Here is a 13,713-nt window from a genome sequence, read left to right as displayed (position 1 = left end):
CTTAACATCTCACCCTCCTAAGGTAAGAAACTCACTTTTATGGGTTTTTTTTTCAAAATATATTTCCCCCTGATTTGCTTTTACTCCACCCTGAGCAGCAGAGCACCTTTTTGGTTGGGGGGGGACAGGGAGGGGAGCAGGGAAGCCAAACAAGCCAATCAACTAATTCCCCCAATTGCTTTGTTCCTCATGCTGTGTAAGCAAAACGTTGGTAGAGCCATGGCCCCTGTGGCCCATCCTGTTCCGCTGTCAACGACTCCAACACTTTCTGCTATTTTCCTGATCATATCTCCATCCAGGCATCTTTAAGATGCTACTATGTACGCAAAAGGGACTTGTGACTGAAGGGAACAAAAAATCAAGAAGAAATTGTGATTCACTTAATTGTAAACTGCACCTATTATTTAGAGATTGTGTTGGTGCTTTGTCCCCCCCCCCCCCCCCCCCCCCAATTTCTTTTTTTAATTATTGGACAACCACCAACCATAGGAAGAGCCAGTTTGCTCCACTGTGAAAGTTCAGCTTTAAGTTTTAGAAAATATTCCTTACCATCAGCTGTATCCATCAGGCTAGACCTCCTGGACTGCTTGTGCATTCCCTTTACAAGCCCTGATGGTGGCAGATCAACACTGACTGGACGCACAGAAGAGGAGGAACTAGTTGCAGTGACATCAGGGGGAGCAGAATAATTCTCTAAACCCAAGAGTGTGAAAAAGAAAGAATCATATATTAAAGTGTTGCATTTAGGCATAAAGAAGCTGGATCAGAAATGTGATCTCAGGTTGCCTAAAACATTAACATATTTATTTCTGGATCAAGATCGATCTTCACATACAAAAGAGCACTGAGAAAATACATGTATGTTGGTAATTTCTCCTAACTCAATAACAATTGAGGTCTAGCCTGGTGTCTCAGTAGTAGTGTTACACACTGCCATGAGGAAGACTCGGATTTGATTCTCTGCCACTTTTGCTCCTTGGGTTAACAGGGGTTGCTGAAGAGGTTTCACAGCCTCTTGGAGCTCAGAGCCCCTGTCACTACTCAAGAGTAACACCTACTCATTAGAATAAAGGTGCAAGTGCACCAGGTTCCAAAGGGAATCAGTTTATGGGCCTTTGCTGATCTGTTGCTTGAGTTAATATAGCCTATGTACTCTGTGTGCACTGCGCATAAGTTTTATTTATCATGATTGTCTTTCACCAGTTTGGTGGGGTGCATACTAATTAAATGACTAGCTAAAGAAGATTAATACAGGGGTAAAAGTACTCCAGGTAGTTGCAAATGAAGGTTCACTGCAACATCATCAAGTAGAGGCTGGTTCTAAATTAGCTGGAAGTCAAAAATAGCAGAAACAAATTGACAAACTATGCAATTTCAAAAATAGTTGAGAAAAATCTAGTACTGTGATCTGTCAAGCTGCAATTTGATTACGCATGGAAATCTTTCAATGCATAGTCCAGAAACTAAGGCACTAACCAATGGTGGAACCATGTTAACAATGCCTGATGACATTATAAAACAAAGTCAACAAATTTTGAAGTGCTAGCCAAATCACAAGAAAAAATAAAAACTGGGGATGTAGCAAGAGATAAGAGGACACCATCCAAATAGATCTAGCACCATTACTCAAAACTGCAAACTGCCAGCCTATAAGAAAAGATTCAGCCCAGGTCAAAACCATCTCACTTATTTCCACCTCTCAACATGTTACAAAAATTAAATGAGCCACTATATCAAATACAAAAAATGATCCCAACTATAATCCCAACTGAAGACACGGCAATCATCTCAGAATCTGAAGACTTCTATCAAAAATTATACCCTTCTTCCCTTCAAGATTCTTCATATAATGCGGACTCCTTTTTTCAACACCTCTCTCAGAATAAATTATTGGATGCTCTAATTTCTGAGGATGAAATTAAATCTGCTATTAAACCTCTTGTATCACATAAAGCAACTGGACCTGACAGCCTACCTGCCAAAAATTCTACAAAACCTTCTCATCCTCTACGAGTGCAAACATTTTGTTTACTTGTGACTACATCAAAAAGATCAAGGCAGATTTACGGAAGCACAGATTTCAGTTCTTCCTAAACCTGGAAGAGATCCAGCAAAAGTCTCTAACTATAGACCCATCTCCCTTCTGAATCATGATATTTTCACTAAAGTTTTAACCGCTCATTTAGAAAAGGTTCTTTGGTATTTAACACACCACAACCAGGTTTTATGAAAGGCAGACACATTGCTGATAATGCTCACACCTTTCATTCTATTATTGACCTGGCATATAAAGTACAACCAACCTGCCATCGCCATATCTTTAGATGCTGAAAAAGCTTTTGATATGATTGTGTGGCCCCATCTATTTAATACCCTCAAGTGGTTTGGATGTACTGAAAGTTCTCAGTTGGATACAGATTCCATATACCTCTCCAAACCTCTAGACTGAAAATTAATGATTCTCATTCTCAACTTATTTTTATTTATTTATTTAGATTTTGCTCACACCTTTTTCAGTAGTAGCTCAAGGTGAGTTACATTCAGGTACTCTGGATATGTTTCTGTTCCAGGAGGGCTCACAATCTAAGTTTGTACCTGAGGCAATGGAGGGTTAAATGACTTGCCCAAGATCACAAGGAGCAGCAGTGGGATTTGAACCGGCCACCTCTGGATTGCAAGACCGTGCTCTAACCACTAAGCCACTCCTCCACTCCACCAAAGCACCAGACAGGGTTGTCCGCTTACACCCTTACTTTTTAATACTACATTAGAATCACTGCTCACTGTGATCAAATCCTCTCCTTCTAGCAGGGGCGTAGCCAGACAACAGATTTTGGGTGGGCCTAGGCAAGAAGTGGGTGGGCACCAAATGTTCTCCCCCCCCCCCCCCCCCCCCCCCCCCCCCCCCCCCCCCCCCCAACACCACCAAAAGATATCTCAGCTGGCAGGAAAATGCTTCTTTCCACCTTGGCAATCTGCAGCAGGCATGAGCTGAAAACTGAACATGCGCAGATGCCAGTATCATGGAGAGTAGCGTTTTCATTACCATCAGGGGGAAGTCTTCAGTTGGTAAAGCCTGGAATCTCCACCAGCTACCGCTAAACATGTGCTACTGTTGGGTGGGCCTGAGCCCTAAGTAGATGGGCCCTGGCCCACCCAGGCCAACCTGTGGCTACGCCACTGCCTTCTAGTCTTGGTTTGTCTTCTAATAATACACAATAAGACTTAGGCATGATGATTTGCTTATCTTTCTATCTCATCCTTCCTCCTCAATCCCTCAATTGCTGAATTTTGTTTCTCACCTTTCTGCCTTTGCTTGCTACCGTATAAACTGGGGCAAATCTGAAATTATGCCACTGAATAACATAACTACACAATCCGATATATTTTATTTGTTGCATTTGTTTCCCACATTTTCCCACCTATTTGCAGGCTCAATGTGGCTTACATAGTACTGTAATGGCGTTCGCCAATTCCGATATAAACAAATACACAGTGATGTTGAGGTAGAATGAAGTTCGTGTGGAACAGACTCATACGGAATCGTTGAGAGGAAGGGTTATGTTATGTCCATTACGTGCTTTGATTTCATAGTGTTGCAGGGTTTAGGAATTTAAGTTGGGTTGGGAGGGTATGCCTTTATGAACAGGTACGTTTTTAATGATTTCCGGAAGTTTAGGTAGTTATACGTTGTTTTCACGGCTTTTGGTAATGCGTTCCATAGTTATGTACTTATGTAGGAAAAGCTGGATGCATAAGTTGATTTGTATTTGAGTCCTTTGCAGCTTGGGTGATGGTTTAGGTATGTTCGTGTTGATTTGGTTGTGTTTCTGATTGGTAGGTCCATGAGGTCTGTCATGTATCCCGGGGACTCTCCATAGATAATTTTATGAACCAGGGTGCAGATTTTGAAAGCAATATGTTCTTAGATAGGGAGCCAGTGCAATTTTTCTCAGAGGGGTTTGGTGCTTTCAAATCGCGTTTTTCCAAATATAAGTCTGGCTGCCGTTTTTTTGGGTGGTCTGAAGTTTCCTTATGAGTTGTTCCTTACATCCCGCATAAATTCCATTGCAGTAGTCTACTTGGTTTAGTACCATTGATTGTATCAGGTTGCGAAATGTTTCCCTTGGGAAGAATGGTTTCACAGTGTGTGGAACATTTTCTTTGTTGTAGATTTCACTTGGCTCTCTAGTGTTAGGTTGCGGTCGATAGTAACGCCGAGGATTTTCAGGCTATCTGAGATAGGGAGGGTGTAGTCTAGGGTGTTTATGATTGTGGGGTTGTTTATGTTGTATTGGGATGAGAGGATGAAACAGTGTGTTTTTTCTATATTGAGTTTTAGGTATTGAGTATATAGGTTCTTCAGATCTTAAATGGAAGTCTTCATAATTAAAATATTTAGGTGTTTTATTTCAAAAAGATTGCGATCACCTCATGTCTATTAATCTTAGCGCTATTACAGCTAAAGCTGAAAAAAATAATTAATAAATGGTCTCCAACGTCTCTCTCATGGTGGGGCAGTCTAGAGACAATTAAAATATCACACTAATTGTTAACTACTATCTTAGTATGCTCCCTTGATTGGCCCCTCTTTTCTATAAAAATCTTGAAAGTAAAATCTTCAACTACTTACGGCACAATAAACCATCTAGGATTGCCTTATACACCACCTTAAAAGCAGCCAAATCTGAGGGGGGAGTTGACTTTCCTGATTTTTTTTCATCATCATATTGCAGCCATTTTTCAATTGTGACCACTAAACAATTTTGGTCTAATGAAACTACATGGTGAAAAGATGAAGAAGCCTGTTCAGAGACCAACTGCCTCTTCTAGCTTAATGCAATCCCTTTATTCTCTATCACAATGCCATTTCAGCACCAAGTAAACTTCATCACGCTACCCTCAGCAATAGCAACCTATGTTGGCATCATAATTCTCATTTAAGAGACTTACTTCATATGTTATTTGCTTGTCCGTGTATAAACAGCTTTTGGTCCTTGGTATGGGGCATTATTAAACCCATTCTGCTCGTCACTTCCCCTCTTACACCCGGTGTTATATTTCGTTCTTTGGCTCTCCATGAGATCACAAACCCCTGGCACAAGAAACTGAAGTACAAACAGCAAAGTTGACACAAGAGTCCAACAAGCGAATGGTGTAGTGCAATAATCTATTCTATTATTAACAACAGGTATTGTTGACAACACGGGCCGTGTTTCGGTCACAGAGGGTCTTCTGCCTCAGAAGTCAATACCGATGGTTGCACTAGATATATGTATTCATATAGAGTCATAAACGACTACACTGGTAGATTGCACAGCGAAGTATTTCTAATCGAGCACACTGTATGGTGAACCAATTAGTACTGCTGACCGCCAGCGTAGTATCAAGTCAGCCAAAACTGATTAATATTCTGAGTGCAAATACTATTCAACTGATTTGAAAATCTTCCTCTTTATTGAAAGTTACCTTTTGGTGGACTAATATACTTATCTATATAAATAAAATCCCCCTCAGACATTCTGAATCCCCCTCAGACGTTCTGAAGCTCACCTCTCTCCAACTGTGGCTCCTGACCTAGGCTATTCGGATTCCCGCACTCAGCCACGCCCATCTGTGCCCTAGGCCACGCCCCATCTGGACATAAAAAGCACTCTCAACGTTCCATTGACCACTGACGTCAATAAAGCCAGTTCGTTTGTTCGAAGCTCTGTAGCAGCAGATGTGGGCCCCGCCCTCGCGTCAAACGTAATGACGTTGAGGGCGGAGCACATTCAAGGAGCCAATCAGTAGCCGAAAGCAGGAGAGAGGCCAGGTTCACACTCTCGCACAGGACGAAGAGGGAGGGTGGCAACACGGCGAGCAAATGGCTGTGGCAAGTGTCCAATGTGGAGGAGGCGGGTGAGGGCTCGGGGTCGAGGACCACTGGCGACTCGGAAGCGGGCGGGCGGGGGGGGGGGGGGGGGAGGAAACACCACTGGCTACGACTCCAGTGCAGCCGTCATCCCATTCACTGAAAACAAAAGAAGCAAACCTATGACATGCTTCAGGACGTTTAATACACAGGAGTGGAAGTGACCCAAGCAAGTGTACGGTAAGCAAGGAAGCCCATTGGTTAATCTCTGTTTCAACTCCCCCACGCAGCCGTCATTGCTATACACTCACAAACAAGCAAACCTAGGAGCTGCTGCTTCACATTGTCGTTTTTAAATTGAGGACAAAAGGAGAGGGGACACAGACAGACCCTGCAACTGGGAGGGGGGACCCTGCAACTGGGAGAAAGGGATGGGGGGAACCCCCCTGGGAGGGAGGGGGGAATCCCCCCTGCAACTGCGAGACAGACCGGGGGGGGGGGGGGGAGACCCTGGCACATACTCTCATTCTCACACACACACTCGCACCCAGTCTCACTCTCCCTCTGTCACACACACACACACACGTGCGCACATTCACTCTCTCTCACACACTCACTTTCTCAAACAAACACACTCCGAGGAAAACTTTGCTACCGCCCGTTTCATTTCTGTACGAAACGGGCCTTTTTTTACTAGTGATCCATAAATATGAATGTAAGGTTGTTCACTCACTACTTTTATCTTATTGTTGAAAAGATTTGATCTCCAATTGCTGACTTTGCTGCCTCTTAATCATCCAAACTGTATACATAAGTGCCTGGTCCGGTCAAGAATTATCATCTTAATCTTATTAAATTTTTGGGTGCAACTCTTCTCACCTTTCTTCTCATTTCTGAATTTCTTTACAACGATTGCCCTTGGTATCATACTATACATTAATCTGTAACTCCCTGGACAATACTATTTGTATTGTGTTTTCTGATGAATATTGTTTTGCTACATTTTAATTTATATTGTCATGCTTTTAGTTAAAAATCAATAAAACTATCTGAACTTAAAATAATCCCAAAAAGACCTCACAAACATCTCTACCGTTATCAAGATTACACAAAATGTTATCACTCACTGTAATCAAAGCTGTCTCCATGCTGTATCCAAATCCAAAATCAACGAGACATTTATCAAGAATAGCAAACTCTGCCCAAAACTTAGACACTTAGGCAGTGGTTCCCAAACCTGGTCCTGGAGACACCCCAGTCAGTCAGGTTTTCATGATACCCACAATGAATATTCATTAGGGAAATTTGCATGCCTTGCCTCCCCTAAATGCAAATCTCTCTTATTAATATTCATTGTGGGTATCCTGAAAACCTGACTGGCTGGGGTGCCTCCAGGACCAGGTTTGGGAACCACTGCACTTAGGCAAGTACCACTTTCTCAATTGGTTTAACAAGCTACAAAATGCATTACTACATACAGCACCATCCAATGACAGATTGTTTTTTTAAATAACTGAGTTACCACCATTTTCAACCTTGAGAGGAATAATCTGAATCTAAAGATCCATTTACAATCTTGGCCAACTGATCTAGTAAACCCAATGGGGTACTTTTCTACAATTTCAATGAACATAGATCCAAAACGCACTGCATAGATCAGGGCTTCCCAAACTGTGTGTGAGGGGGAAGAAGAGAGTAAGTAGGTGTGTCATTTTGACAGGCCTTGGCAGGGTCACAGATATTGCTGCAATGTGGTATTGTGCCCCCCCCCCCCCCAAAAAAAAAAAAAATGACAAGCACTGGTATAGACCACAACATACAATCTTTTGCAATTGCATAATCCCAACTCATTGAAACACATCAAATTTCACCTTACTCAAAAATAAATCCCCTACCAACAACCCATCACACACATACTTCATGAGTAACCAGATTTTTATATACCTGTAGCTTTCCTCAAATAGCAGGAACTTAACTTTGCCTAAGAACTCCCTTTCTTTTATCTTGTTCCCTAGTAAATTTTCAACCACAGCAAAAACCTTACTCCATGACCCTTGAAAATTTCTACCAAATGATTAGGGCAATACTATTTAGTTTTAAATGCTGCCGCATAATACTTATGAGGCAACCCTCTGTAAATACTGTGTGTGTGTGTGTGTATACACACACACACAATATTGTTTTTAATAACAGCCCACTACCCTGTTTCAGCATCGAAAAACAACATAAATTTTATCTTAAAAGCAAAATTTAGATTCCTCTAGTAACAGCCCCCCTGCCCAAGTAACCGGCATTGCTTTCCTCTACTCCCCTCCCCTCGCGATGACCAGAACTCTTTAAAAGTATATTTTTTTCATGATTCTGGTGTTGTGCCAGTTTGGGGCCTTCAGCATAACTGAGGAGAGGATCCAGTCAATGTGGAAGAGGGGGGATGGGGAGAGGAGAGCAATGCTGTTTACAACGGGGGTAGGGAGGGTGTAGGAGACAAATGGTGGTCATCATGGGGAAGGGGGAGGAGAGAAATGCTGTCACCATTAATAGCCCACTCTACACTTCAGAAAACCCATTATTTCTAGTAATATCCCAGGTGTTTATTTTATTAGAAACAATACGGTACATAACATGGTTTAATAGCAGGGCTGGTGCTTCCATTAAACAAACGAAGCACTTGCCTAGCAAGCAGATATTCTGAGGGCAGCAAAATGGCAGAGAGAGGGTTTTTAAAATTTACCAGGGCCTCAGTTGCTGAAGCTATGTCAGGCTTCTTCCCTGGAAGCACTGGGTTTGTGAGCCCTTGGACCACTACCATGGAGCGGCAGTGGCAGGCAAGGTCACCTTCAAAGCAGAGACAAGGCACGGCTGGACTGGACTGGAACCCCGGACTGGAGTTCTGCATTGGAATACACAGGACTGGAACGCACCGGACAGGTGCGCACTGGACTGGAACCCACTGGACTGGTACACACTGGAGTTGAGCCCACTGGACTGGAACACACGGGTCCGGAACCCGCTGGACAGGAACACACTGGACCTAGGCTTCACCTACGCTTAGCCACCGTTCCCCGAGGGTTGAGCCCTCAGGTTCGGGCAGCCGGCAGGGCTTACAGGAAAACCGGAACTAGCAAGCAGGAACAATAGGAACCAGGATACAGAAGTGCCCCCAGGCACCTAGGCAAAAGCAAGGCAAACAGGCAGGGAATGTCCAGGTTCCGGCAATAGTCAGGTCTGGCCACAGGCAGAGAATATCCGGGAACAGGCAGTAGTCAGGTCAGGCAGCAAGACTATGGCTGGAGCTCCAGTAGGAACGAGTACTGGCAGCGGACAGGACTAGGACTGAAGCTCCAGAAGCAAAGGAAAACATACAAGGGAAAACCAGAAAGCTAAATACAAGAAAACTAGTAAAGCTGTACACAAGCTAACAAGAAAGCTATGCCCAAGCTAACCAGTCACAAGCTAGAAACTCACACTAAGCAAAACACAAGAGAACTAGTAAAGCTGTACACAAGCTAACAAGAAAAGCTATGCCCAAGCTACTAGTAACAAGCTAGAAACTCACACTGAACTGGACAAGGTAGCAGTGCACAGAGTGGAGGAGTGGCCTAGTGGTTAGGGTGGCGGACTTTGGTCCTGGGGAACTGAGGAACTGAGTTCAATTCCCACTTCAGGCACAGGCAGCTCCTTGTGACTCTGGGCAAGTCACTTAACCCTCCATTGCCCCATGTAAGCCGCATTGAGCCTGCCATGAGTGGGAAAGCGCGGGGTACAAATGTAACAAACAAAAAAAAAAAACACCATACCAGGGACCTTAGACAATGCAAAGGCCAAGGCTGAAGTCTCTAAGTGATTAATAAAGCCCTTCAACACCTGAGGAGCAGCTGCAGCCATCAGTGAGCAACTACGGAGGCTGTCCAGGCACAAACAAGAGAGACAAGTCCGGCAGCCTGGAAGAACCGGACCGGACTGGGCTAAAGTCTGGAATGGGTAGGAACAGCAAGACAAACTATGGCAGCCACTGGCTCTGGCCACCAGCGGCTGAGAGGAGCACAAACCAAGGAGCAGGCAGAGCGCACACAGAACATAGAGAGACTTAGAATACCTACGTGCAGCACAGAGGAGCAAACAGAGCCAGGCTGGAGGCAGAGGTAGAGCTAACTCAGGCAGCACCCCCTGGCACAGTAGAGTGGAGTAATTAGAGCTATGCTGGAAGCAGCCAGCACACAGAAGGAAAACTACTCCAGAAAGGATAGGCAGAAGCTAGCTTAGAAGCTGACCCCCAGAAATAAGGTAAGTCTGAGGGTGGTCACGGCCACAGACGTGACAAGCTGGAGAAGGAAGGGCACATAAGAGCCTTAGAGAAAACAAGCTAGAGGCTGACCGAAATTGTCACCAAAATGGTCTGATAGGTTTTGACAGAAACTCACCACCTGTTTTCAGCCGAAGATGAACCCCCCAAGTCTGGTTGTGTGAATGAACCAGTGAGGGTTATTGGGGAATGTCAGAACTTATTTATTACATCTGTACCCCACGCTTTCCCGCTCATCGCAGACTCAATGCGGCTTACACAGTAACAAAACCCACAGTATAATTTAAGTAATGAAAAACGTATTTTACAACCAAGCAAAATAGCTTGTATATAATAAATATAGACCACTTTGGTCATACCACAGAAAGGCGGTATATCAAATCCATGACCCTTTACATGGACTGCAGCTAATGAAATCAAACAAACCATGGTGCTTTTACACTGGCTTTTGCACCACACAGTGACAGCTGACATCATAACTTTACAGAGAAGCTAATTCCTTAGGAGCTTATCATCCCAAGTGTACAGACTTAAAATCCTGCTAAAATGTTTGTAGCAAAATCATTTATTTGGAGCATTCTATTTACCAGATCATAACTGCATTACTTGCAACCACAGTGCAAAAACAAAACAAAAAATATATATAAGGAGTACCCTATACCTGGACTACCTTACATTCCCTGGTGGTATAGCGGTGTAGTCAGAGCAGGAGTGATGTCTCAGTTGAAGCAGTTATTTTGAGAGTAAAGCCAGAATGGGCAAGTGTAACTGGGGACTGCTCCTGCCTCAACCACAGCCCTAGACCACTAGGGATTAGGGTGACCTAGGGTGGCCTATGGGTTAGGGGAGAGGCATTTGAGAGGGGTCTGGGAAGGGATGATAACTCCAGTTTAGGAGGAGGGATACAATGGAACAAAGCACACATTTTCGGCTTCTACTGAAAACACATGGCCATGTTCATCCAAAAATGAATCTTATGGCTGAAAATTAAAATAACCTTTCTGCCGAAACTAAAACCAAGCAGAAATGGATTTTGAGCTGGTACTGAAACTGAAATTTGGTTGGCCTGTAAAACAAACGCTTTTAAGCGTCCTTCCTCCTTTGGCTTCAGAATCTGAGCATCCAGTAAAATTAAAAGGTCTGCATGTACTTCTGAGGGTACAGGTTGGAAAGTACAACAATGATGCTGGGGTGGGGCAAGATATCCTGGTAATTACTGTGCTTAATAGGAAAGCAACAGCATGGATTTAACAAAAGGAAGCCATGACTTACTAATCTACTAGAATTCACTGAAGATGTGAATAAGAACGGGGATAAGGATGAGTCAGTCAATATAGTGTACCTGGAATTTTATAAGATGTTAAATGAAGACCTTCATAACAGACTCCTTAGAAAATTAAAAAGTACCAGGATAAAAGGCAATGTTCTTTTGTGGTCTGAGAAAGTGAATGATACATACCTGTAGCAGGTGTTCTCCGAGGACAGCAGGCTGATTGTTCTCACGACTGGGTGACGCCCGCGGCAGCCCCCACCAACCGGAAAAAACTTCGCGGGACGGTCGGCACGCAGGGCACGCCCACCGCGCATGCGCGGCCGTCTTCCCGCCCGTGCGCGACCGCTCCCGCCAGTTGAATGACTAGCAAAAGATGAAACACACAACTCCAAAGGGGAGGAGGGAGGGTAGGTGAGAACAATCAGCCTGCTGTCCTCGGAGAACACCTGCTACAGGTATGTATCATTCACTTTCTCCGAGGACAAGCAGGCTGCTTGTTCTCACGACTGGGGTATCCCTAGCTCTCAGGCTCACTCAAAACAATAACCCAGGTCAATTGAACCTCGCAACGGCGAGGGTACAACAGAAATTGACCTACGAAGAACAACTAACTGAGAGTGCAGCCTGACCAGAATAAATTCGGGTCCTGGAGGGTGGAGTTGGATTTACACCCCAAACAGATTCTGCAGCACCGACTGCCCGAACCGACTGTCGCGTCGGGTATCCTGCTGGAGGCAGTAATGAGATGTGAATGTGTGGACAGATGACCACGTCGCAGCCTTGCAGATCTCTTCAATAGTGGCTGACTTCAAGTGGGCCACCGACGCTGCCATGGCTCTGACACTATGAGCCGTGACATGACCCTCAAGAGTCAGCCCAGCCTGGGCGTAAGTGAAGGAAATGCAATCTGCTAGCCAATTGGAGATGGTGCGTTTCCCGACAGCGACCCCTAGCCTGTTAGGGTCGAAAGAAATAAACAATTGGGCGGACTGTCTGTTGGGCTGTGTCCGCTCCAAGTAGAAGGCCAATGCTCTCTTGCAGTCCAATGTGTGCAACTGACGTTCAGCAGGGCGGGTATGCGGCCTGGGGAAGAATGTTGGCAAGACAATTGACTGGTTAAGATGGAACTCCGACACCACCTTCGGCAGGAACTTTGGGTGGGTGCGGAGCACTACTCTGTTGTGATGAAATTTGGTATATGGAGCATGAGCTACTAGGGCTTGAAGCTCACTGACCCTACGAGCGGAAGTAACTGCCACCAAGAAAATGACCTTCCAGGTCAAGTACTTCAGATGGCAGGTATTCAGTGGCTCAAAAGGAGGTTTCATCAGCTGGGTGAGGACGACGTTGAGATCCCATGACACAGTAGGAGGCTTGATAGGGGGCTTTGACAAAAGCAAGCCTCTCATGAATCGAACGACTAAAGGCTCTCCAGAGATGGCTTTACCTTCCACACGATAATGGTAAGCACTAATCGCACTAAGGTGATTCCTTACTGAGTTGGTCTTGAGGCCAGACTCTGATAAGTGCAGAAGGTATTCAAGCAGGTTCTGTGCAGGGCAAGAACGAGGTTCTAGGGCCTTGCTCTCACACCACACGACAAACCTCCTCCACTTGAAAAAGTAACTCTTTTTAGTGGAATCCTTCCTAGAGGCAAGCAAGACCCGGGAGACACCCTCAGACAGACCCAACGCAGTGAAGTCTACGCCCTCAACATCCAGGCCGTGAGAGCCAGGGACTGAAGGTTGGGGTGCAGCAACGCTCCGTCGTTCTGCGAGATGAGAGTCGGAAAACACTCCAATCTCCACGGTTCCTCAGAGGACAACTCCAGAAGAAGAGGGAACCAGATCTGACGGGGCCAAAAGGGCGCTATCAGAATCATGGTGCCGTGGTCTTGCTTGAGCTTCAGTAAGGTCTTCCCCACCAAAGGTAGGGGAGGATAAGCATACAGGAGGCCGGTCCCCCAATGGAGGAGAAAGGCGTCCGACGCTGGCCTGCCGTGTGCCTGAAGTCTGGAACAGAACAGAGGCAGCTTGTGGTTGGTCTGAGAGGCGAAAAGGTCCACCGAGGGGGTGCCCCACTCTCGGAAGATCTTGCGTACCACTCTGGCATGGAGCGACCACTCGTGCGGTTGCATGACTCTGCTCAGTCTGTCGGCCAGACTGTTGTTTACGCCTGCCAGGTACGTGGCTTGGAGGAGCATGCCGAACTGACACGCCCAACGCCACATCCCGACGGCCTCCTGACACAGGGGGCGAGATCCGGTGCCCCCCTGCTTGTTGA

General features: G+C 45.2%; 1 protein-coding gene across 3 annotated transcripts in view; it reads right to left on the bottom strand.

Annotated features, from left to right (window-relative positions):
- DIP2B (disco interacting protein 2 homolog B) overlaps window positions 1–13,713 on the bottom strand; it is a 596,277-nt gene that overhangs the window by 301,355 nt on the left and 281,209 nt on the right. For all 3 annotated transcript variants that reach the window (XM_030198260.1, XM_030198261.1, XM_030198262.1), the window contains one exon: window positions 550–693. In XM_030198260.1, coding sequence (XP_030054120.1) covers window positions 550–693 — 144 coding nt within the window. The remainder of the gene's footprint in view (window positions 1–549; window positions 694–13,713) is intronic.

The sequence above is a fragment of the Microcaecilia unicolor genome, chromosome 3, assembly GCF_901765095.1.
Source record: "Microcaecilia unicolor chromosome 3, aMicUni1.1, whole genome shotgun sequence".
In the NCBI taxonomy this organism is placed as follows: domain Eukaryota; kingdom Metazoa; phylum Chordata; class Amphibia; order Gymnophiona; family Siphonopidae; genus Microcaecilia; species Microcaecilia unicolor.
This window is presented reverse-complemented; position numbering and strand designations above follow the sequence as displayed.